General features: G+C 54.7%; 1 protein-coding gene across 1 annotated transcript in view; it reads right to left on the bottom strand.

Annotated features, from left to right (window-relative positions):
* MYO7B (myosin VIIB) overlaps positions 1–24,590 on the bottom strand; it is a 50,875-nt gene that overhangs the window by 5,703 nt on the left and 20,582 nt on the right. The window contains exons 14-34 of the mRNA XM_040971203.1: positions 20,944–21,107; positions 20,570–20,707; positions 17,932–18,084; positions 17,471–17,569; positions 16,735–16,829; positions 13,969–14,053; positions 13,229–13,441; positions 12,309–12,479; positions 11,839–12,066; positions 11,527–11,694; positions 10,228–10,299; positions 9,981–10,108; positions 8,246–8,372; positions 6,441–6,560; positions 5,595–5,768; positions 4,310–4,537; positions 3,468–3,635; positions 2,140–2,263; positions 1,905–2,031; positions 842–1,005; positions 178–359 (exon numbers count right to left, since the gene is read on the bottom strand). Of these exons, the coding sequence (XP_040827137.1) occupies positions 178–359; positions 842–1,005; positions 1,905–2,031; positions 2,140–2,263; positions 3,468–3,635; positions 4,310–4,537; positions 5,595–5,768; positions 6,441–6,560; positions 8,246–8,372; positions 9,981–10,108; positions 10,228–10,299; positions 11,527–11,694; positions 11,839–12,066; positions 12,309–12,479; positions 13,229–13,441; positions 13,969–14,053; positions 16,735–16,829; positions 17,471–17,569; positions 17,932–18,084; positions 20,570–20,707; positions 20,944–21,107 (3,128 nt within the window). The remainder of the gene's footprint in view (positions 1–177; positions 360–841; positions 1,006–1,904; positions 2,032–2,139; positions 2,264–3,467; positions 3,636–4,309; positions 4,538–5,594; positions 5,769–6,440; positions 6,561–8,245; positions 8,373–9,980; positions 10,109–10,227; positions 10,300–11,526; positions 11,695–11,838; positions 12,067–12,308; positions 12,480–13,228; positions 13,442–13,968; positions 14,054–16,734; positions 16,830–17,470; positions 17,570–17,931; positions 18,085–20,569; positions 20,708–20,943; positions 21,108–24,590) is intronic.

Here is a 24,590-nt window from a genome sequence, read left to right as displayed (position 1 = left end):
ATCCAACATTCCTGAGGTGCCAGGCTAACAATCAACCACCCTGCCCCCGGAACATTTAAGGGGCTGGCTGAGCTTTCCAGGTTCCCAGCGGCCATCTGCAGGAGAGCAGCTGGCCTCCCCATCGGCCTGGCCTGTGGGTGCCCAGGGGTTGAGTGAACGAAGGAGCATGGGAGGTACCAGCAGTTGCGCGGAGGGCTTGGTGAGTGTGGGGATGATATAGAGGCAGTTGGTGGGCATCAGCCCCGTCTTGCCAGTCCTGTCGTTCTGGCCCAGCGTCCAGCTCTCGGAGGCCAGCAGCTCCTGCTTCTTGGTCAGGATCAGCAAATCTCCTTTCTTGAAGGACAGAAGGGTGGCATCCTCTGCGGGCCCAGGGACCACGAGAACTGTTGGCTGGGGGCAGGGAGCGGGGCTCCATGCGCAGTGAGGAAGGAGGGTACTGCCTTCTCACAGGTGAGGGAACCCAGGCATAGATCCAGATGCTAGGCCCTGCCTACTGGGCAGGCACTTCTCCCTGCACCCCAAACCTCATGCCCTGCCCTTTCCTCTGCATCCCAGTTAGCACCTGCCCGTTCCAAGCACCCACAGGAACTGCATCCCTGCGCCTCCAGTTCCATGTCTAGAACAGGGTGCAAGGGGCCTGATGTGGCTGGACTCCCCCAGTTCCCACTCCACGTCCTGGGCGAGGCTGGCTCTGGCTGGTCTGGGACCTCATTTTGCAGAGTGGGAGGGAGGGAGTGACTGGAAAGGCCATACCTTGCCTGAGATACCCTCCCTCTGGTGGATCCCCACAAGACCCCTCCCCACCGCCCCCCATGAATGGTCCCTCCCATCGGACAAGCACCTGTAGCCTTCCTGTCCTGCAGGGCCATGGTGAACACGGACCTCTCCTTGAGGCCTTCCAGAAACAGGGCCACCAACTCGGCGATGGCCACACAGCTGGGGGATACGAACTCATAGTCGTCATGCAGGGTGGTCAGCAGCAGCCTCTGCCTGCCCCGGGCCTCCCTGAGGGGACACAGGGTGCAGTGTGACCATGGACCTCCACCAACCCTCCCGACAATGCCAGGCAGTCTTGGAGCAGGTGACCCTGCCAAGGTGCAGACTGGAATGGCAGCGGGGCAGGGGTCTGAGCCTGGTAAGCCTGAGGCTCAGGCTCCCCTGCCAGGGAAGATAAACAGGTAATGGCTGGAGCTCAGGGTGCCTCTGGGGGCTTGGAGGCAGTAGGTGGCTCCCTGCCCTTGTTCGTTGGGACAGCTCTGGGCAGGCACTGGAGTGGCAGACTTGCCTGGCTACTGTACAACATGTAAGGGCTGAGATCATGTGCCACTCTGGGAGCCTGATGAGCCATCTAGCCTTTGTGTACCTCAGTTTGCCCATCTGTAAGATGGACGATGCTGGCATAGTAGGGACATCACAGCACACTGTCTGCTTAGCCTCCACGAGGGGTGGCTGGGTGAGTCTGGAACTGCCTGCTGGTCATGTGTGTGTGTGCCAGAAATGCCACGCTGAGGGACTGTGGTGTAGCATCGGTGGAGCCTTCTTCCTCAAGGGTGTGGAAAAGTTCCCAGTGGTGCAGAGCCAGGCGGAGAGGTTGTCAGAGACATAGCCCCTTTAGGACCCTGTGCCAAGAGCAGCTGCACTCTCTGTGGGACCAGCGCTCAGTCAAAAAAATAAATAAATAAATAAATAAAGGCGGGAGCTTATTAAGGGACTGAGTGCCTAGAAGACCACACACACGGAGGGTTCAGGGAGTACAGGCAGCCTGGGGGCAGGACTGGGGTACCCCGGTGCAGTGGCTGCTGGACAAGCTGGGCCTGGTCCCCTCACCCCGGCATCGCTTCCAGGTCTCCCTCCCCAGATGCATCAGACCCTAGGACACTTAGGGTTGCCAGGAGACAGCCCACCTGTTGGTGACCAGACTCATGACCTCTGGGAAGGACAGTTCCAGCAGTATCTTCTCACGCTGGTCCAGGAAGTACAGGCCTTTCCAATTGATTGCCAAGACCAGCTGCGCCTTGGGGAGGTGGGAACCTGGCCAGGATGGACATCAGAGTGAGGGCTGCGGCCCCTGCCTCGGGGAAGGGTTGGTGGGTGCCCGGCCTGCCCCTTCCTGTCTTCGCCCTATTAGGGGGCCATTACCAGAGAGCGGGATGACCTGGAAGAGCCTAGAGAAAAGCAGTGGCCACTGCAGACGGGCGGCATCCACTACCTGCTCCCGCACCGCCTGAGGCGTGTCCTGCACCTGTTGGAGAGAGGGAGGACCCTTAGTGTACCTCCCTCACCCACCCAACAAGCTGGGGCATGCTTTGGTGGGTCGTCCTGGGAAGGGCTGCTCGATGGTGGTGGTGGTGGCAGGTGGGGTATGGCACCTCCGGGGGCCTGGTGTGTCCCTCCTGCACCTGCGGGTGGTGCTGGGAAGGGAAGAAGTCCTTCTGTTTGTGGGCAGTGAGGTTGTGGGGCATCTCTGGACAGGGGGCTGTGATGGCTGCGGGCCTGATTGGCCTTGGATTTGCCGGTTCCTGCTTGTGAGTCTGTGTTTCGCTGGGCACCTTTCTTCTCTGCTTCTTCTGCCCACTCAGGGGCCTCCCTGCAGCTCCTCACCTTCCATTCTTCCTTTGGTCCTTCCTGACTGGGCTGTGCCTGCAGCCTCTCCTGCCTCAGCTGTTGCTGTGTTGGTACGAACCAGCTACAGTGGGGCTTCCCTGCTTATGGCCTGGTAAAGCAGTAGAGAATGGGCCAAAGCCTTGAGCCCCTGCACCCACATGGGGAACATAGAAGAAGCTCCTGGTTCCTGGCTTCAGAGCAGCCCAGCTCTAGCCACTGCAGACAATTGGCAAGTGAAACAGTGGACAAAGATATCAATCTGGCTCTTCTCTCTCAATCTACCTTTCAAATAATTTTTTTAAAGTTTCAAAAACTTTCGTCATTCCACATCTTCCGCACATTTGCCGGATTGTGCCTGCTGTCACACCCTATGGGCCTTTATGTCCAGCTGGACGGATACAGTGTTGATTCTCTTGTTTCCACTCTTGGTGGGGGGAAGTGGCCCTGAAGTGGATGGCCACAGTCTGGCTTGGAGGTGGGAGGCTTAGCAGCTGTTTCCTGTCTGGGGAAATCTGCATGCATGCCACTTGGGCATCTGTTGTTTAGACTGTCCATGCCCTTCAGCCGCAACCTGGGATTTCCCCTGTGCCCAGCGAGGGCACACGGAGAGTCTCGGGGGAGGGAGAGTGTGGCTGAGGGTGAGGAGCTGTTGACGCCCCCTGATGTCCAGAGGCTGCAAGACATGCCAGCAGAGTCCCAGTTCTCTGGAGCAGGGGTAGGTGGCCTGCCCTGTGACAGGAAGCTGGGCAGAGCAGGCTCTAAATCTGCCGGGGAGCCTAAGCTCGCTGGGGTGGGGTGGGGTGGGGGCAGACGGATGGATCTGCTTACTCCACACACCTTGCCCCTCTCCCCTAAAGACTGACCTTGGCTTGGGCGGCCATGACGAGGCTGGCCCATTTCTCAGGGGACTTGGTCCTGTACAGTCTGAGGGGCACGCAGCCAGGCAGCAGCTCCTGGATGGCCTTGTTCCCCGCAGAGGGACCCAGCTGCACGTGGCAATGGCGGGCTAGCAGCTCCACCAGCTCTTCCTCCTGCACACACAGGACAGTCGGGGAGAGGAGGGGGAAGAGGGGAGGGTTGTGTGAGAGCTGATCTTCCTTCAGCAAGCCCATCCAGCGGCTCAGCTCCTGCCTTCAGCACTGGGGCAGTTATGCATACGGGAGCTGGAGCAGCTCAGGCCTGCTCTGGGCAGTTGAAGCCTGAGGCTAAGCTGTGCCCCTGACTGAATTTTAGTGTAGAACCCAGGCGTGGCCCTGAAGAGCTCAGAATGCAAGGCACCTGAGTGGCCCAACTTGTGGAGGGATGCAAGCCAGTCTGTTCTCTCTGGGAGGCCAGAGGCTTGTAGCACTGCTGTTCCCCACCTGTGTCCCTTCCAGGCAGGTGCCCAGAACTGGTCCCCCAGCAAGCTGCAGGTAGATCACACCTTCAGACATGGGGGAGCCCCAGTGGTGGGAGTTGCGGGGGGTGGGATAATGGGACTTGGAATTCGGGCACGTGCTTCTGTTGCAGAGAATCAGTGGGGTCTGGGGCTGATGGGGAGGCTGTCCCTGCCTGATACTGGCACCCTAGGCCCCAGAGACTTGGGCAAAGCTGCAAAATTGTAAAACTGGCCTGGAAGGAAGCAAAGGCCTGGACCTGCACCCCTGCTGCCCTTGGCCCCAGCCCTCCTCACGCCCCCTCCCCTCCCAGCTAGGCCCCCGCTCACCTTCTCAAAGCCGTACTCGCCCGACCAGACTCCGTGGAGGACTTGGCGGTAAATGAGCTTAGTGCTGACTGGGTCCTCCCGGGAGTCATGCCAGGGTGTGAAGAACTCCTTCCGGAAGTAGATGCGCCAGGGCGACTGGCGCTGGCTCTCACCCTTCTCCTGGGCCAGCTGCTCACACTGGGCCACGGCGTCCATCAGGTGGTCACGTCCACAGCCCAGGGACCAGAACTGAGGCCAGAAGCAGTAGCAGGAGTAGCAGTGAGCAGCTGCTCTGTGCCATGCCTGCTCCCGCCTGCATGAGGATGTTCCTCCTCCCACCATGTGCACATACGGGGGACCAGGACCCTCAGAGCCTAGAGTGGACATTACTGAGTCCCTTGAGCCCCACGGAGACTCCGCCTTGCCTAGCCCCTCCCAAAAGAGGTCAGTGGGTCTATGGCCATGTGCTGTGCTGTCTGCTGGTGCCATGGTCCCAGCCTGCGGCCAGAGATTCCATACAGTGGACGGGGGTGCTGGGGTTTAGAGGCCTGGTCAGGTGCAATGTGCAGGTGCAATGTGGATGCCTTCAGCTTGGGCACCTCAGGTGCAGGTGTGATGTAGATGTCTCCAGCGCAGGCATCTACAGCTTTCAAGGCACGAGAGAGGCAGGTTGGGATGCTGATGTGCATGCTCAATGTTGTGTGTGGGTCTGGCTGGGGAATGACGGGCAGGTTTGAGGCAGGGGCACAGCTTCTGGCTGCATCTGTGAATGGGCAGCAGGGCAGCAGGTGTGTGCAAATGGACAGGTATGAGGAGGAGGAAGTCAGGAGTGATCAGGACAGGTGTGAACAGCGGGACAGTGAGGTGAATTCTTGAGACACAGAGTCCACACCCAGATGTGAATTCCTGCATCCGAGCTTGTGAATACGTGAGCTAGGACAAGTTCCCAGGAAACTGTGGAATGTCGGGTAGACATTAAAGATGTGTATCTCATCTTGAGAATGTCTTGCCAAACAACTAGTTATATATTAAAGCCTTGCCTGCTTCTCCCTGCACGTATACAGAAGTGGCTGTTCCACAAGCTTGAGATAATAAAAAGCTAGCTGGGTCCTTTGTCTTGGCCATTCATCTTAGAGACTGAACAAACTCTCTGGTCTTTCTCTGCAGGCCTGCTGGAGTGACTGTTCCTTTGGATGTGTGCAAGTTCACGTGATGTGGATGGGCACCCTCAAGGGAGATGGGGCAGGTGGTGCCCAGGCTGGCTGCGGATGAGAGGCCACAGGTGGAACACGGGTGCGACCCTCACCTTGTCATACACAGCGACCTGGAGGGAGAAGCCCAGGTAGTCTCTGAGGTCCTGCTTCTGGGCGATGTGCTGGCAGATCTCGCGGGACGTGGAGGCCGAGTCCACCATGACCGTCAGGCTCTCTCCGTTGATCAGGATGACGTTGATGGGTATGTGCTTCTTGGACTTGACAGCCTGGTGGGGGGAGGGAGGGGATGGACCACGGGAAGGCTCTGCTCCTCTGGTCCAGTGGCTGCCCAGCCTGATCGGGTCTCACGGCCGGACTCCCACACGTTCAAGGGCTCTGGATCCCATTCTTGGGAACCCATGCTCCTTTGCCTTTGTGTGACAGTGCGGTGACACGTGCAGCTGCCACAAGCTCCCCTTTTATTCCAGGTCATGAAGGGTGCCCCGTGACCTTGGGAGGGACAGGGGTGAATGGGGTCCCCCATCTAGAACCCCAGGGGAGGACAACAGAGGCAAGTGCCTCGGTGGGGCTGGGTGCAAGCTCCTTCCCTCCCCCTCCCCCATCAGCTGTCCTGCACGACCTCTCCCAGAGACATGGCGAGAACAAGCAGGTGACAAAGCTGCCAAAAAACAAGGAGAGGAGACACCTGCCCCCAAGGCCAATGCCACCACAGATGAGGACAGATTAGGTGTGGGCACCGCCCCCTCTTTATGGGTCGGAGGAAGGGCCGCAGCAGGGCAATCAGCAGGCATGGATTCTCCTTGTCAATGGGGAGACTGAGCTCCAGTGGTTATGGACAGGGACCACTGACTAGAAGGCTCCATGGTGGAGATGGGGAGCACAGAAGACAGTACCCTGCAGACAGGAGCCCCATACCACCCCTCCCCGCCAGACCCTACCTGCAGCTCCAGGTAGGTGGGGGGCTCCATGCGTACTCCATTGGCACAGGTACGGCGCAGGCGTTCCGCACAGAAAGGCCCATAGCCCACCGGCCCTTGGCTGATGAAGTTCAGCAGGTACTGGTGGTGACAAGGGGAAGAGGCAGGGTGGATGCTCATTGTGAAGGTTTATTCGCCTTTCTGTCCAGGGCGATCTGGACAGTTACAACCAGGGGTGGGTGTATAGGGGTAAGTCACAGTGCCTGGGTGTGATGCCTGGCTCCAGCTCCTGACCCCAGCTTCTTGCTAACACGGACCCTGGGAGGCTCAGCAATGGCTCAAGGGATTGCGTTCCTGCCAACCATGTGGAAGACCTGGGTTGAGTTCTTGGTTCTTGGCTTCCGGCCATTGCAGGCACTTGGGGAGTAAGCCAGCAGGCAGATCTCTCTCTCTGACCATCAGACACCCCAGTCTACACAGGTGTGTTGAGATGACAAAGTGGTGCAACTATGGGGAGGGTGGATGGTTTAAAATCTCATGTTTTACTCATCAGAACCAAAGTTTGTTAAGTGGGGAACGCTGTGGCATATTAGACTAAGCCAGCTCAAGTCTGACTGCTCTGTTTCCAGCCTAGCTCCCTGCTAATGTGCCTGGAAAGGCAACAGAGATGGTCCAGGGGCTTGGGCCCTTGGACCCAGGAGGCAGACCCATATGGAGTTCCAGCTCCTGGCTTTTGCTTGGCCCAACCCAGGCTGTTGTGGCCATTTGGTGGAATGTAATAGTGTATGGTTTATCTCCCCCTCTCTCTCTCTCCTTCTGTGTGTGTGTGTGTGTGTGTGAGTGTGTGAGAGAGAGAGAGAGAGAGAGAGAGAGAGAGACTCAGCCTATTGAACACACACACAAACCTAAAAAAAAAAAAATCTCCCAGGGATATTTTTTAACGAGCGGGCATCAAAATTCTGTGAAAGATAGAATGAAAAGTTGAGTTCATCTTGGAGCAAAAATAAAATGTCAAGCCCATGCATACTCCTCTCACATATTTGTCATGAATTTCTGGAAGACCCTTCATATACATGAAATTAAAAACATTTTTTTTTTCTGGGTCCAGTGTGTGATAGCCTAGTAGCTAAATCCTTGCCTTGCATGCATCAGGATCCCATAGGGGTGCCAGGTCATGTCCCAGCTGCTCCACTTCCCATCCAGTTCCCTGCTTGTGGCCTGGGAAAGCAGTGAAGAACGGCCCAAAGCCTTGGGACCCTGCACCAATGTGGGAGACCCGGAAGAAGCTCCTGGACCCTCGCTTTGGATTGGCTTAGCTCCGGCCATTGTAACCACAGGGGGAGCAAACCCAGCAGATGAAAGATCTTTCTGTCTCTCCTTCTCTCTATAAATCTACATTTCCAGCAAAAATAAATACATCTTAAAAATATTTTTTCTCTGCACATGAGTACACTTGCAATGTAATTTCCCATAGGCTTTCAAAGTGTCCTGAACTAGGGCAGTGAAGCCTGGAACTGTGGAAGCTCCTGGCCTGCACCTCCATGTCCGGTTCCAGAAAGGAACTGAAAGGGCCAGAAGAAGGTGCTGGGGCTGGAGCCCCACTGGCCACCTGCCTTCTCACAGTTCACTCCCTTTGCCTTCTCGCCCTAGTGCCACTGAGCTGGGGCCAAAGGGCTCTTCAGAGAAATACCCGGAGCTCTCTTTTACAAATGAGGAGACTGAGGCTGGGAGAAGCCCAGACCGCCTGCATGTGAAGGAGAACCCAGGCATGCACCTGCTGTGGCTGCCCTCTGGCCCCCGGCCCCCATGCCAGCCTCTTCCCCCACCTTCATGAACCTCTCTGAGGGCGGGAAGCAGCCCAGGCAGAGGCTCAGCAGGATCCAGCCCCGTGCCACGCTGCTCTTCTTGGCATTCCCTGATAGTTGCTTGCAGATCTGGCAGTAGATCTCATCCCTGAGAGACATAGAGTGCTGGAGCTGTGAAGGCAGGCTGGGGCCAGGCATCCCTGGGTGGATGGGGGGCCTCTACAGGGGAGTTCTTCCAGCCCTGGGACTCTCCTAGCCCCGGGAGCCACTCATGGATCCTTGCTCCTGAGCAAGGCTCCTGTCGGCATCCCATCCCTCCTCTCCTGGCCAGCTCCTGCACCCCCACCTTCGGGAACCTGCCTTCTCTGTTTCCTTTGGGTAAGGGATCCTTCCTCATGGGCTCCAGCCTCCATCAGCTTGTAACCCCTCAGAGCCCCCACACCCAGAAGCCAGTGTCTGCCCTAATACTTAGTGGTTTATGCTTCTTAGCCAACCCTCCGGGGTGGGGAAGCCCAGATTCCGTTCATTAGCCAATTCCAGTGTTGCAAATCTTCCCACCAGAGTATGGCATTGTGGCATGTTGTATTAAACCATTATCTGTGACACTGCCATCCCATATAAGTAATGGTTTGAGTACCATCTGCTCCATTTCTGATCCAGCTCCCCACTAATGCATCTGGGAAAGTGGCAAAGCCCAAGTGCTCGGGACCCTGTACTTACAGTGGGAGGCCTAGAGGAAGCTCCTGGCTTCAGCTGGCCCAGCCCTGGTCAGCTTTACAGAGTGAACCAGCAGATGGAAGATCTTTCTCTCTCTCCCTTTTCTGTCTGTCTGTCTCTCCCTCCCTATCCCAACCCCATTAACCTGTCTTTCAAATAAACATATCAAATCTCACCATTCAGGCCCTTTACAGGCTGCTAGTATCACATCACTGGACACAGGACCCTCAAGAACTGTAGGCTCTGTATCTCCTCTTCCCATGGTCTGTGTGCATTGTCATCAACTGGTCACTCCTAACCAGATGCCCAGAGCCAGCCTGGGCCCTCTCATTCCTTCATCTCCAAACCCCATCAGCTGCCCCATCAACCCCTGACTCCTGGATGCTGCTCTGGGCTCTTGCGCTCTGTGCATTGGGCGCAGACATATCAACCACGATGTCTGGAATACAGCCCAAGAATGTTATACTTTTAAGCAACCAGGAGCACACCATCATTTTTAAAGAGGAGAGATAGTGATTGGCCCCAAAGATGCACATGTTAGCTTTGTACAAAAGACTTGAAAAACTGTTGGAACTCTGAAGACATAAAGAAAATCATGCTGACAGGGAATGAACAGATCAAAAATCTTGGTAGAGAATCAAATATGCAAAAGATGCAGGGGCAAACTCTGGGACTGAAAAATATGGTACCTGAAACCGTAAAATTGGGGAGACTGAAAGATCAGGAGGAATGACTCCACCTAGAGAAGAGGAGAGCAAACAGGAAAAATGAAGAGTATCACACAGATTTTGTTAGAGTTTGAAGGAACAGAGTGAGACAGATGAGAGAGAATGCATGCCAGTGCTGATGAAGACAAAACTCTCCTAAAGTGAATGGTACAGGGGCAGAATACATACAATACAAACTAGGAGCCTGCTCTACTTCCAGGGTTCAGTGCTAAAGCTTGTTCTGGAGCAATCCTCAATCTATGGCCCGAGGCGGGCAGCGGGCTGAAGAGAGATTTCTGGGGTGGAGGCAGGCTGTGACCGTGGGGACTGACCTGAGGTCGGGCTTCAGGATGGCGTAGGCCACGATGAAGTGCACCTTCTCCAGGTTGGACATGGGTCTGTCTGAGATGGGGCCGTCAGGGTCCAAGGCATCTTCCCCAGTGTTCAACTGGCTGGCCACCTGGAGGCCCAAAGGCAATGGTCAGGATCCTTGACTCTTCCTGTCTGCCCTGGAGGAGGAAACTGGGGTATGGGGAGTGAGGCTATAGCCCCGAGCTAGGTGCCCTGGCCCTGGCTCACCTGGCTCGTGATGCGGGAGGAGCGTTTCAGCTTCATGGAGGATATGTCTTTTGTTCCTTTGTCCCTGTGACCCTGCCAGAGTGATGGGGAGACAGTTCCAGAGGCTTTGGTGAGTGTGGGTGGAGTCTTAAGGATGCTGGTCCCCATGCACCTGGGCTGGGACCAGCTCCCATCTTGGCAGGCTCCCTGTCTTATCCACTCTTTTCCTGGGTTGATTTGCAAAAGCTGGTGGGGAGGGAAGGGGGTCTGCTGGGCTTCCCAGGCAGATGTTAAGCCTCATTGTGACGGTAAGAATTTGCTGATGAATCAAGGACTTGGAGTGAGAATGGGCTTGGGTGGGGAGTAGCCTGGATCCAGAGCTGGGCACCTGCTGCTGGCTGGGGGAGGTTGATTTGTGGCACTGGGACTGGCTGTGAAATGCACCAGCTGGCCAGCTCAGCAGGGGCAGGTGGTACTTGCGTGGCCTCCTGCTTTGGGAACTGTGGTCCCTTGACAATATGCACAGGAACAAAGACGCAAGATCCCATCTCTAGGAGGCCCGGTCTGCCTTCCCCCAGTCTCTTTCCTCCTAGAGTCCCTTCAAGCAATAGTCCCCCTGCTCCCAGCTGGTGGCTCTAGCTCAGCTCAGCTCAGCTCAGCCCAGCTCTGCCACTGCAGCCACCTGGGGGTTGAACCCAGTAGATGCGTGCAAGATCTTTTTCTCTATCTTTCCCTCTCTGCCTGGCCCAGCCCTGGCTGTTGCAGACATCTAGGGAGTGAAGCAACAGATAGAAAATCTCTCTCTCTCTCTCTGTTGTTTGTTCCTCCTTACTCTGTGTAATTCTTTCAAATAAACAAATCTTAAAAAGAAGAAGAAACGAGTGGGAATTTGGCTTCTATTGGAGAGCAGAGACAACATGGTCAGTTCCGCAGAATGCATTCCAAGCCCAGCTCCCACAGAGGTGTCCACTGGGGTGCAGCGGGGGATAGCTCTGCTTCTCCACATCTTGGGCTACAGCTAAACACAACGGTTCCTACCCTGCAGGACTTCTCCACCCCATCCTGCCATACACGGTGCAAAGGACAGTCCATGGGGGCCCCGGAGTGCCACTACAGGAGAAGCAGGGGCGCACAGCTACTGTCTTAATGGTTATTTGTGATTCTCATTAGATATATTTCACTTCAGTTTGAGTCAGAGCCCAGGGCACTCCCTATGAAAGACTGTGCATGGTGACAGCCCAAGAGAGGGGTCTGGACCATCCTCTCCTTCCTGCGCAGCTTCCCAGATGGTAGCAGAAGTGGGGAGAGCAAGGTGCTCACCAGGGAGGATGCAGCATGTGGTGAAGCCCGCAAACTGCCATCCACGGCCAGGGCATCATGGATCTGCCGCAACATGGAGCCACCGTGCAGGCTGCTCCTGGCGTAGAGCATGGGCTCCGGGAGATCGCCCATGAACCTCAGGATGATGGTCCACACGGCCAGCGCAGCCTGGAAGGTGACATGGAGGAGGCAGCTGGATGGAGCCCAGCTCCCTGCCACAGGGTCCACAGCAGCCCCAGCCCCCCTTCCTCACTCCGTCTGGCCCTGCACCACTCTGGGGCTTGAGCCACCAGAGAACCACGTGCACGGCACCTGGCAGTCAGTGTCACTCTCATGGTAGAGCAGCGGGTAGCGGAGTGGCCGTTGGATGTATGTGTGGCTGGCTGATTTCTGGAAGTAAGTGGCTGCGAACTTGGGGAAGCTGTACTCGGCCAGGCCGTCCTCATCTTCCTTGGGCTCCTCCAGCATGGGGACTGCATCCAGGTCAATCTCAGGCAGCTTCTGGGCCTGGCTCTTGTTCTGGGTTTTGGGTTCCAGGTCCTAGGTGGGCAGAGATCAGTGGTCCTTGCACATTCCAGCCAGGCTATCCTGTGTTGCTGATGGGTAGGTGGGGGGCAGCCCTTGGGGATGTGGGGCCTGGGGAGTGTCTGTCTAGTCAGCTGTCAGGTGCATGGCTCCTGTTCAAGGTGGCCCTCCCCCATCCACACACCCAGGGACTAGAAACGTGGCTGTCTGCCTTCCTCCTCGGTAGTCCTCCAACCTCAGCTTGGGACTGTGCTTACCTCGAAGCGTAGTGGGGCTGGACCCTCCTGGCCCCCGATCATGGCAGGGAGGAAGCCAAACAGCTGCTCTACCATCTCGGTGTCGGTGACAGTGTCATAGATGGATGCACGCTTCTTGGCAGGGGGAAGGCTTCGATTCTTGGGCTTCCCAGTTGGGGTGACCACCAGGCCCTGCACACATACACACACACATACACAGGGCAGGGTACCAATAGGCCCAGTCTATTCTTCTTCCACAGCCAGCCCCTCCCGGGGGCCAAGTGCACCTCATCCTGCACTTTTGTCCCCATCAGTGGATTGTCCTGTTGAATAGCAATCTCTGCCAGCTATGGTGGCTAGCTAGTAATCAGCGTTGGAGGGACCCCAGAATCCAGCTGCAAACCACCATGCAGGCTCCCTCTTCATTCAGAGGGTGGGAGAGTCCTGGGACCTGCACTCGCTGTCTTGAAGCCAGGCAGGGCTGACTTGAGGCAGAGGTGCTGAGGGCTTCCCTGTCTGATTCTCTGACACATGCTCTTCCCGGTGCCATTTCATTGCGCAGCCCTAAGATCTCATCATGCTACACCAGGCCCCTGCCTTATCACCTCTGCATCTGGAGCCATGTACATGGGGATGCAGTGGAGTCTCGGGTACCACCTATGCAGCAGCGCATCCTGGGTGCCAACGCACTGGTCCCTGCCTTTCATCTCCCAGGCCCTGCATGGCTGCCCTTGGCATGTCTCTGCCCCCTGAGCACTCACACGCACTCCAGCACCCTTGCTCTCTTCCTGGGAACTGTGGTCTCCCTTTCTCTCATGTGGTTTAGGTTTTCTGTGCCCTTTAGGGTACCAAACCATTTCTGCTGAGAAACTGTCCTGCCTCCTGTTTGTTCATACCCTGCTGCACTCCAGCCAGAGGCACATTCCAGGGCAATCACCTACCTTCTGGCGCTGGAAGTTCCGGCGGGCAGCCATGCCCCTGGCATGTGCCTGGATGATGACCACTGCCTTCTTCTTGGCCTGCACTTGCTGGCGCACCAGATAGCCCCTGCAGCGGGCCTGCAGCTGCACCATCTTCTGTCGCAAGGCCTGGAACTGCCTGGTCAGCAGGTGGCTACGGGCAATGGCCTGCAGGCGTTCGAAGCCCAGGAGGATCTATGGAGGCAAGATGGAGCCGGGCTCACACATAGGGACAAGTCCCTTCCCCACGGGACGACCGTGACAGTCACCTGCTGTTTGGGAAAGGGCTGGCTCCAACCCTCCCTCACCGTCATCAATGAAATCGAGCCCACCCTGCAAACAAGTGCTGAATCAGCACCTGTCTACTAGCATGAGCAATATGATGGTTTTCCAGGGACCATGAATAGACAGAACTGGCCTACACTTCACACAGGCCATTGGACTCCAGAGGCCCTGCTTGCCATGCCTCCTGGTCAGTTCAGTCAACCTGTTGGAGGTTTGCACAGTGTGTGGAATCTGTGCCAGCTCCACTGACTGGGCTTATTTTTCAAGGTGGAGGTCATGGCTACAGAGACTTGCTGAGCAGCCAGTGGGGAAGAGAAGCAAGAGGTGGTGCTCGACACAGAGAAGGGGGCGCCCATGGATTCCCGAGGACACCTCTAGGAGAGCATCTGGGAGGCCACTCGTCTCTTGTGCAGGGGTCCCCTGGACCCAGCTCTCACCAGCTTGAAATTCTTCCTGCTGCAGTAGCCTCGCCATGCAGCCTGCAGCACCACAGCCGACTGTCTCTGCTTCAGGAACTCCTTCCTGGAAGGGGGAAGGCAAACGAGAGAGGAACCCTAGGGTGGGACCAACAAAACGCTGGTGGAAACAAGCAGTTCCTTTCCTCTGGCCACCCACTCAGGGCTGGGACGCAGTGGAGAACCTGGGGCTGGACCCTGGCGAGGCACATGCCTCCAGGTCAGCTTGGTGCAGATGGGTGTGGTGCTATTGTAGGCTGCACTGTGTTTTCTTGCCATTTCCAATCAGTTTTCAAGTTTTCTTAGGCTTAAAGAACAATTACAACTATATCAAAATCATCTGGAAAACTTCAGTATTTATTGATGCCTTTCCAATGAAGTCAGAACTTGTGGACAGTGGGCTAAACCACCAGCATCCTGCATCAGAGTACTGGTTTAAGTACTCTGCTCTGCTTCCAACCCAGCTCCCTGCTGATGCACCTGAAGAAGAAGATGGTTCCAGCACTTGGGTTTCTGTCACCCAGGTGGGAGATTTGGCTATCTGGGGAGTGGATCAGTGAATGGAAGTTCTCTCTTTCTCTCTCTCTTTCTTTCTCTATCACTGTGCCTTTCAAATACATACAAACCAATTTTGTGGGTGTGTGGGGGAGTTAGAATGTTTGCTGCTGGGTCTAGAATGTACACACACACCACACACACACACACACACACACACGCACAAACTCCCCCGAGATTCTAACAGGTAACCAAAGCAAGCAATGGAATACTCTAAGAACAAAGATAACTGTCTCCTTTCCAATATTTACACTAGAGGTTCCCGACTGTTGGTAACTGCTCTTTGGGGTACATTTGGCAAGGTGTGGGGACATTTGGGTTGTCATCAAAGATGGAGGGAGTGGGAGAGGGAGTGAATGCAGGCCAGGTTTTCTGCTGCACACCCTACAATGCACAGTTCCACAACACAACATTATTCAAACTGTCCAGCTCTAACACATGCACAATTACACTAAATGTAAAAGGCCTAGGTACTGCAATGAAAAGAGCAAGATTGTCAACATGAATTGAAGACTGTGATCCAACCACATACTATGGAAAACTCACCTGATTCATACCGATAATAGCAAGGTTGAAGGTAAAAGGATGGAAAGTATTTGTTACGCAAAGAGTAACAAAAAGAAAACAGGAAGGGCTCTATCAGTAACAGATGAAGTAGATTTCAGAGTAGGAAAACAGCATGAGACAGACAGGGACATCACATGATGATGAAAGGTTAAACCCTCCAAGAAGAGACAGCAGTGCTCAATGTGCAGGCACCAGACAGCAGCACTGAAAACATGCAAAGGCAAAGCTGACAGCTAAACACAGGCAAACCCAACAACAGCTGGAGACCTCAACACCACTCTCTCAGCCCAGATGCAACACTTCATTAGACAAAGAACAAGAACACAGAACTCAACACTGTTCTCAACCAACAGTTATGACTGATGGAACAGCAGAATACATATTCTTCCCAAGAACCCTTAGGACGTCCTCCATGTCTTAGCCCATAAGTGAAACCTCAACTACCCACGATGTCTGACCAGAATGGGATGAAGCTAGAAATTAGCAACAGGATAACAGCAAAAGCTCCAGGCTCTTGGAATCCAAACCATGTACCTGTAAATACCTCCCAGGAGAATTTAAAAAATGAACACAAGCCACAGCATGTTGCAATCTGTGAAAGACAGCTACAGCGGCACCAAGAGGGAGATGGATATCTGTTTACATCAGAACAGAGGAAAAGGTCTGAAGTAATCATTCAAACTCCCAAAAAGAAGGGGGAGATGCGCCCAAAGCTGGACGAAGCAAGAAGGAAGAAAAGGAACCAAGAGCAATACAAGTAGAAACGGAGGGGCTGGTGCTGTGGTTCAGCATGCCTGTGGCACCAGCATCCCATACGGATGCCAGCTTGGATCCTGGCTGCTCCATTTCCAATCCGGCTCTTTACTTATGACCCGGGAAAGTGCTGGAGGATGTCCTGAGTGCTTGGGCTCCTGTGCACCCCAGAACACGCTCCTGGTTTCTGGCTTCAGCCTAGCCTAACCCTGGCCATTGCACCCATTTAGGGAAGGAACTAGCAAATGGAAGATTGCTGTCTCTCCCTCTCTCTCTATGTAACACTAACTTCCAAGTAAAAGAAATAAATGTTAAAAAGGAGGAGGAGGGAGAGGAGGAGGATCATTCCACAGGGAGCAAATGGCCGTGACTGACTCAGGTACTGGCAGGGCTGACATGCGTGGCTTGACAGTTACTGTGTTCTGAGCAGTGTATCATGGGAGCTGGTTTCCCTGGAGCCCTCCTGGAGCACAGCTGCACGAACTCTGACATTAGCTCATGGAATCTGATGGAGCCACTGGTGCAGAGGGTGTCTGCTACCAACTCACAGGCTGATGGGGGAGCAGCGGGGAGACTGCTTGTTGACTAGGAGGACCTCAGGCAAGGTCAGGAGGTCTGCCTCACAAACTGAGCAGACCCAGGCAAGGTTACTGCACAGCTGCGCACAGGCCACCCTCTGCCTGGCTCCTGTGGCTTGTGGGCTCAGTGGCTCATGCTGTTCCCGAAACTCCCACTTCTGACCCAGAATGTACTAGACACTTCCGGCCACTGTGGCCCTGCTCAGGAGGGCCTTGGGAGACTTGGTGGCTCAGGTACTTCCAGGCAGGAACACACAGTGGGGGTGGCGGCTGGGGGTTGGGCCAGGGCTAGTACCTGTGTCTGTAGCCCCGCATGACTCTCTGGATGCTCACGGCCGCTCTGTCCAGAGCCTTGCCCCTCTGGATTTCCAGTAGCGTGTCTTGGTGATCCTGGGTAGGGAACAAGGTGTCTTGTAATGACTTCAGCCTCATCTGCAGCCACAATGCCCTGCCCGTCTCCTGGGAGCCCCTCAAGGAGGATATACAGGATAAACACTTCCCTCAATCCACCCTGACGTGGTTCAGAATCAGGAGCTGCTGTAATATCCTCCCACGGACTCCCACGGTACCCACCTGCCGTTGATTTTCCCCACCTTGCCTGATCAGCCCTGGCGGCAGGGATAGGCTCAGGCCTGCCCCCTGCAGGCCAAAGGCAGTTTGTCTTCTAGGATGCAGAGGTGGACAGTCCTTGTCTTTGGCCTCCAGGAGCAGCCAGGACAGGGAGGGACACAGGCACACCCTCTCCTCTCCCCGCTCTTCTACCAACTGCCCACACTGACTGCACGTCCTACCCCTGCTGGCTATGGCATCTAGCAGGACCCCAGAAGCCCCTCTTGGGGAAACCCTGCTGGCCTGGGTCTCCCCTGGGCTCCCTAGATCCAGCCTCACTTTCTCTTCACCTGGGAAAGGGTGGTGCCCAAGGGCGGAGCATGTGCTCAGCAGCTCCATCCGGGAGCAGGGAGTGGATGCCTTGTCTGGCCATCCCTACTCGCTTCAGGTAGGTCAGTCCCCGCCGGCTCTGGAGGACTCACCTTTAAGAAAATCTTGGTCTTTCCCATTTTCCATTCCTTGTCATCTTCCAGATATGCCTCAACGATGCGCAGTGTCATCTGGCGGAACTTGTCCTTTAGCTGCCAAGGACAGACATGATGAGGGCACGCTAAGGGTACACGGGGAGCTCCTCCAGCATCTCCCGGATCCCACCCTCCCGCCGTGGGCCTTGCCATCCAAGGCTCTCATGTCTTTGCGCAAAGTTCAAGGTGCGCCTGGGTCCAGGGATGGGGGAGGAGCGTGCTCAGGGCGTAGGTCTCGGAGGAGACCCGGGGGCCTCCAAGCCAAGTGCGCACTTGGTCCAGGGCTAATCCACACAGGTTGGGAGTCGAGGAGGCAGTGTGGCTGGTGTGTGAAGGGGCCGCGGCTGAAGATGGTGAGGGCGTGACGTAGCATGGTGGGGGCATGGCCAGGGCAGGCGGTGGGGACCCTGACTACGCACCTGCAGGCGCTCAGCGCTGGGCAGCAGCACCCGGAACCTCTGTGAGAACTCCTCGAAGGCGTAGCGAACTGGGAAGCCAGACTTGCGGATACGCACAGTTTCCATCATGCCGGAGTAGCGCAGCTGCTGCAGGCACAGCTCGCGATCGAAAAGCTGGGGACAAGATAGGGTGCACTGACCCGGCTGCCCTCCGCCCAGGGTCCCATTGGGAAGAAGTAGGGCATTTCCAAGACATTTGTGAGGAGGGTCCTGTAAGCTGGCGGGAAGTCCCAGAGTTTGAGGCAGAGAGCAAAGCCGGTGGTGTAGCACGCCCAGCCTGAGGAACGCGTATTCCCATCATCGCCAGTCACGCATGTGTGTGCCCGTCGCTTCCTACCCAGGCTCTATCACAGGTTTCTAAGCACTGCTTGCCTGTACCAAGTATGGTGCTGCCCAGAGAGGGTAGTCTCTCCCACACCACAGGGGAACTTAGAAATAAGGTTCGTTGGGCCAGCACAGTGGTTGGATTGGCTAATTCCCCACCTCCAAGCTCCTGGTCCCGTATGGATGCCAATTTGTGTCTCAGATGCTCCACTTCCCATCCAGTTCCCTATTTTTGGCACGGGAAAGCAGAGGATGGCCTAGATCCTTGGGACCCTGCACACACGCGAGAGACCAGGAAGAAGCTCCTGGCTCCTGGCTTTGGATCAGCTCAGCTCTGGCTGTTTCGGCTATTTGGGGGGTGAACCAGCAGATGGAAGATCTTTCTCTCTGCCTTTCCTCTCTGTAAATCTGCCTTTCCAATAAAAATAAATAAATCTTTTTTTTTTTTTTTTAAAAGAAGGCTCCTGGGTGGCAGAGAACATTCCTGTCCCCTGAGCCCCTCTCTATTCCTGTCCCCTGAGCCCCTCTCTGGCTTGGCTGATTCTAGGTAGCAGAGCTGTTCGGGAGCTGAGCTGGGCCAGCTTGGAGGGCCTGAGGCTGCCCCATGGGGCTTCAGGGCTCAGCAGTGGCCCCTGGAGGCTGAGTCGTGGGTGCCAGCCACGTGGCAACAAGAACTCGGCTGCCATTTACAAAATCTGTGCTGGAACAGCCCCACGTGGCAGGGGGGCATTTGGCTCTGGTTTAAGGACAAGGATCCAAAGGCCCAAGTTCATGCTCCTGCATGGCTAAATTGGGGCTCAACCCTGAGCCCTGCAGCCTGGCACCACACAACATCAGGGTAGCTGCCAGCAGCTAGGGCCACTCCCAGAACTGGAGCCTCCACCTGTACCTGGGGCTCCAGAGGTGTGGGTGTGTCCTGAGGGTCCTAGGGACAGTGAGGACAGTGGCCCAGCCACTAAGCAATAGGCCTGTTGTACTCCAAGGAAAGACACATTTCACAGGATGACCCCAATCTCATCGTGTTTTAGCTTTTTCAGAGGTGCTTCATTTATGAACATTAATTAATTAATCATCTAATAATAATTTACCAATAACTTATTAGTAGCACTTTATTAATAGTACTTTATTATAACGTATTAAGAACACAATTCCGTGTTCTGTCATTCTCAGTTGCTTACAGGATGCTTTTGAGTCACCCATATCTTGTTACTCACAGGGTGGAAATGGAGGTTGGCTCCGGGAGGTGACAAAACTGAATCAGGTTAGGGTTGGGGCATCTTGGATGAAAGGCTGGTGGCAAGGAGAGTCATACAATGGCAGACATGGACAGACACTTCCTGTCTCTTGCTGTATGCCATTGCACGCGGGTCCTTAAGGACCTACCAGCAAGGATGCGTCAGCTGCGGCTGAATCACCCGAGTCAGCTGCATTGTAAACTTCCAGAGAATTGGGCTTTGGGTCTAGCATGGCTCAGCCAGTCAAGTCAGTGGCTGTGACCCCTGCACCCCATATCAGAGCATTGGTTCAAGTCTTGACCACTCTGCTTCCAATCCAGCTTCCTGCTAATGCGCCCGAGAAGGCAGTGGAAGATGGCCCAGGGACTTAGGCTCCTACCACACCACATGGGAGACCTGGATAAAGCTCTGGATTCCTTTGCTATTTGGGAAATGAACCAGAAGATGGAAGATTCTCTCCCTCTCTGCCTTTCAGATAGATTCGTAAATCTTTAAAAAAAGGAAAGGCAACCATGAGCCAAGTGTGCCTCTTTTGCTCATTAGGCTAGCCTGCCTTTGACTTCCTAGCTGCTGTATTTGCAGTTTCTGATGCGATTCTCAGGCTCCTGAGACAAGACTCCCGGGCTCACATGCCTTCGCCACATCCAGCTGGTTGGCACTGGCTGTGTTGCCACAGGTGTCGGGCACCCAGATGTGGTTCCAGCCTCTGAGGTACCAGTGCCGCCTGCTGCTACTGCCAAGCACAGTTCATACCTGGGAGATGTGGTGTGTCACACCCCACCCTTGCTGCACCACTGCAGACAAGAATTATACTTTGGGAGGAGAAAACCAAGACTCTGAGAAGGCTGAAGCCTGGCCCAGCTCGCAGAGAAGGGCTCTGAGGACAACATGCAGGTCAGCGGCTACCTAGCCTCCTCTGTCACATGGGGCACATGATGGCTCTGGGGCTGGCCAAGCCCTGGGGAAGGAAGTGACTCTGCCCGCGATGCCACCAGAATGGTCACCCACCACTGTGTCCCAGTCTCCCCCTGTCCCCTTACCAGAGGCTTCTTGTACTCATTGGGCTTGATGCAGCGGATGAAGTAGGGCTGGCAGCTGGTCAGGATTTTCATCAGCTGGTCCAGGGATTGCTTGAACTGGCCAGCCAGGGTGGAGGGCCTCTTGGTGGAGTCCGTGGACTGTGGGCAAATGCATGGGGCCTGAGTGGGGCTGGAGGCATGGCTGACTCACAGCACAGTAAGGACCCGCTGCAGAGGGCAGCAGCACAAGTCTCCTGCAGGCAGGATCTCGCCTGTGCGCTGGGGTCTTGGGGTATGCAAAGTCAGTCTTCCCTGGCGCCCTTGGGCCAGGACTGAGAAACCCAGGAGACGTGGGCTGGGTGTGTGGCGGGGAGGGTGTGCACCTGGAAGCCCACCTTGAAGGACTGGCTCTTGGGATTTGCCTGTCGGATGGTGCTCTGGCCCCGCTTGGTCTCGGCCGACTCCAGGTTGAAAATCTCCCGGAGGAAATTGTTTTTGGAGGAGTAGACCAGAGTCAGGATGTCTTTGCTCAGTATGTCTCGATTCTTCTCCAGGAAGCCTATGGGGACGGCAGGGCTGGGTCTCTGGCCGAGCTGGCCCATCCCCACCACCTATGGGGACAGTCAGGTCCAGAGGAGGCCCCTCAACCCCCCGCCCCAGCCAGGCATGACTCCCCACCACATGGTTTCTCCCATCTAAATTCTCAACCCTCCAACTCTGCCCATGCTGCAACCTGGTAGCCTAAACTTTGGATATTCTTCTGCCTCTGGGGCCTTGGCTGGGGAGGCCTGAAGACCAGGCCTCTTGCAGTGGGGGAGCGGATTGCTGGGCCATAGCTTCCTCTCCCCATTCCACCCCATTTTTGGAGTTTTGCATCTGATGGCTGTATAACAAAGTCAACAGGGTGGCCTGAAGTCAGTCATAACCAGTATCCTTTCTCTTATTTCTTAAAGATTTTTTTTTAATTTCTTAAATATTTTTAAGTTTTTATTGGAAAGACAGATCAGATTTATGGAGAGAAGGAGAGACAGAGAAAAAGATCTTTCATCTGCTGGTTCACTCCCCAAGTAGCTGCAATGGCCAGAGCTGAGCCAATACATTCCATAGCCAGAAACCAGGAGCTTCTTCTGGCTCTCCCACGCAGGTGCAGAGTCCCAAGGCTTTGGGCCGTCCTCCACTACTTTCCCAGATTGCAAGCAAGGAGCTGGATGGGAAGTGGAGCAGCCAACACATGAACCAGTACCCCTTTGTGATCCCAGCACTTGCAAGTTGAGGATCTATAGTCATTGAGGTATTGGTCCAGGTCCATGGCCAGTGTCTTTGTAAGGAGAGATTAGAACAGTCATGCAGAGGATGCCTCATGGGGACATGGAGAAGAGAGAGCCTGGGAAGGGACCATCCTCGGTCAGAGGAGGTGGAGCACACAACAGGTGCTCAGCATTGACGCATGGGACTAGGATGTGACAAGAACCCAGCAAGAAGCTGCTGGAACGTTAGCACACCTGAAGATTTTGTGTTACTTCGAAGAATACAGGGGCCCAGCGCAATATCCCAGTGGCTAAGATCCTCACTTTGCATCCACTGGGATCCCATAGGGGCACCAGTTCATGCCCCAGATGCTCTACTTCCCATCCAGCTGCCTTGTGGCCTGGGAGAGAAATGAAGGACGACTCAAAGCCTTGGGACCCCGTGCCCACATGGGAGACCTGAAGGAAGTTCGGCCCCTGGCTTTGGATTGGTTCAGCTCCGGCCACTGCAGCTGCTTGGGAGTGAATCAGAGGTTGAAAGATCTTTCTGTATATCTGCTTTTCCAATAAAAATAAATCTTAAAAAAAAAATACAAGTTGGTGTGTATATGTGTGTGTGACCAAGCAATTAAGATGTCCCTGTCCCACCCTGGCTTCCCTGGGTTCAATGCCTGCCTCCGGTTCCTGATTCGGCTTCCTGCTAATGCAAATCCTGAGAGGTGATGGCTCAAGTGATGGGGGCCCTGCCACTCACATGGGAGACATGGATGGAGTTCCTGGCTCCCAGCTCCATCCTTGCAGTCTCAGCCAGTGACGGCATTTGGAAAGTGAACCAGCATATAGGAGCTCCCTGTCCCTCTGCCTCTCAAACAAATCTATTAAATAAAGAACTCAATAAACGATCTTTTAAACATATAAATTGACCTTGAACTATTCTTGGGAGTTAGGGGATGAGCTCAGTGTCTTCTCTGTGTTCAGTGGCCATCCTTCCTCTTTTTTCTTTTCTTAAGATTTTGTTTTTTTTAGTTACTTGAAAGATCAACAGAGAGCAATGGAGAATCTCCCATCTGCTGGTTCACTCCCCAGTTGGCCACAGTAGCTGGTGGCTGAACCAGGCCAAAGCAGCAAGGAGCCTGGAACTCCATCAGGGTTTCCCACATGGGCACACGGTTCTGAGAACTTGAGCCATCCTCTGCTGCTTTCCCAGGCACGTTAGCATGGAGATGGATGAGAAACAGAACAGCCGAGACTTGAATTGCCACTCAGAGTTGGGGGCCCCATGTGCTCGCTCCCCTTGCTGCACCTCAATACCTGCCCTGACCCTGCCTTTCTGAAGAAGTAGGATCTAGCAGGGACTGTGAGGGAGCCACTTTCACGTTCCACTGCTCCTACGGAAATGTTCCCCTAACCGCCCTCAACTGACCTCTCCCCTATCAGCCCTGCTCATCCCTGGGTCCCAGCCTCTGCCTAAACAGACAGCATTCTGTCTCCTTCCTACACTCCAGCCTCAGAGCACTGCCTGGGACAGCAGCCTCCCTGCCCACAGCTATACAACACCTTGCTCCTCCACCTGAACACACCCGTGTGCTGACCACCTTGATTCTTCTAGTGCAGACCACAACAGACTTCACCTCGACAGGGGCAAACAAAACAAAACAAAGCAACCCAAAAAACCCTCAAGAGGGATCAAAGACTTGGACACGAGAGATGAAATGACTCAATTCTTACGATGAAAACACAGGGGCAAGCCTTCACCACCTCGGGTCTGACAGTGTACTCTCGGCCATGACACAAGCAATGAAAGGGAATAGAATGAGTTTAACTTCTCTGAAATGAAAAGCTGCACTTTCAAGGATCCCAGCAGGAATATGAAAAAACAAAACACCAAACAAACAAAACCAGAGCTTGGAATGAAAAAAAAATTACCTAGTAAGGTCCTTGTATCCAGAATACATAAAGAATTCTTATAAGTCAACAACAAAATGACAGCACATTAAAACACAGAAGATGCAGGACCTGGCCTAGCAGGTGAGATGCTGGTCAGGGCACCTGCGACCTTATGGGAGTGCCTGGATTCACGTCCCAGCTCCAGCTCCCGAGTCCAGGCCCCTGCCAGTGTAGACCCTGGGAGGATCAGACGGCATGCTCAGCTCCTGACGCTGGCTCTGTGCTCAGCCCTGGTGGTTGTGGGCGTTTAAGGGGTGAACCAGCAGATGGAAGCACTCTATTTTTCTATCTCTGTGTGTCTCCTCATTTTCAAAATGAAAAGAAAAAATGGGCAAAGGGTTTTGCACAGAAGTTTCTCTGAAGAAGACAAATGACCCAACATGCACATGGTAAGTCCCTCAACAGGCACACTGAATAGCTCAACTGACTAGTCCTCCACCTGCAGGACCAGCACCCCAATGGGTACCACTTCATATCCTGGTTGCTCTGCTTCCCACCCAGATCCGTGCTTGTGCCCACCAGTGAAGGATGGCCCAAAGCCTTAGAACCCTGCACTTGCATGGGAGACCTAGAAGCTCCTGGCTCCTGGCTTTGGATTGGCTTAGCTCTGGCCATTGCGAACATTTGTGGAGTGAACCAACAGATGGAAAATCTTTCTCTCTGTCTCTTCTTCTATTGGTAAAATCTGCCTTTTCCATTAAAAAAATATTTTTAAAAAAGTCCTTCAACATTTTAGTTACCCAGGAAATGCAGCTCAAAATCAGATTGAGGGGCCAGCACAGTAACCTAGTGGCCAAAGTCCTCACCTTGTACATGTTGGGATCCCATATGGGTGCTAGTTCATACCA

The sequence above is a fragment of the Ochotona curzoniae genome, unplaced genomic scaffold, assembly GCF_017591425.1.
Source record: "Ochotona curzoniae isolate NIBS_2020 unplaced genomic scaffold, NIBS_Ocur_1.0 scaffold_4953, whole genome shotgun sequence".
Taxonomy (NCBI): domain Eukaryota; kingdom Metazoa; phylum Chordata; class Mammalia; order Lagomorpha; family Ochotonidae; genus Ochotona; species Ochotona curzoniae.
This window is presented reverse-complemented; position numbering and strand designations above follow the sequence as displayed.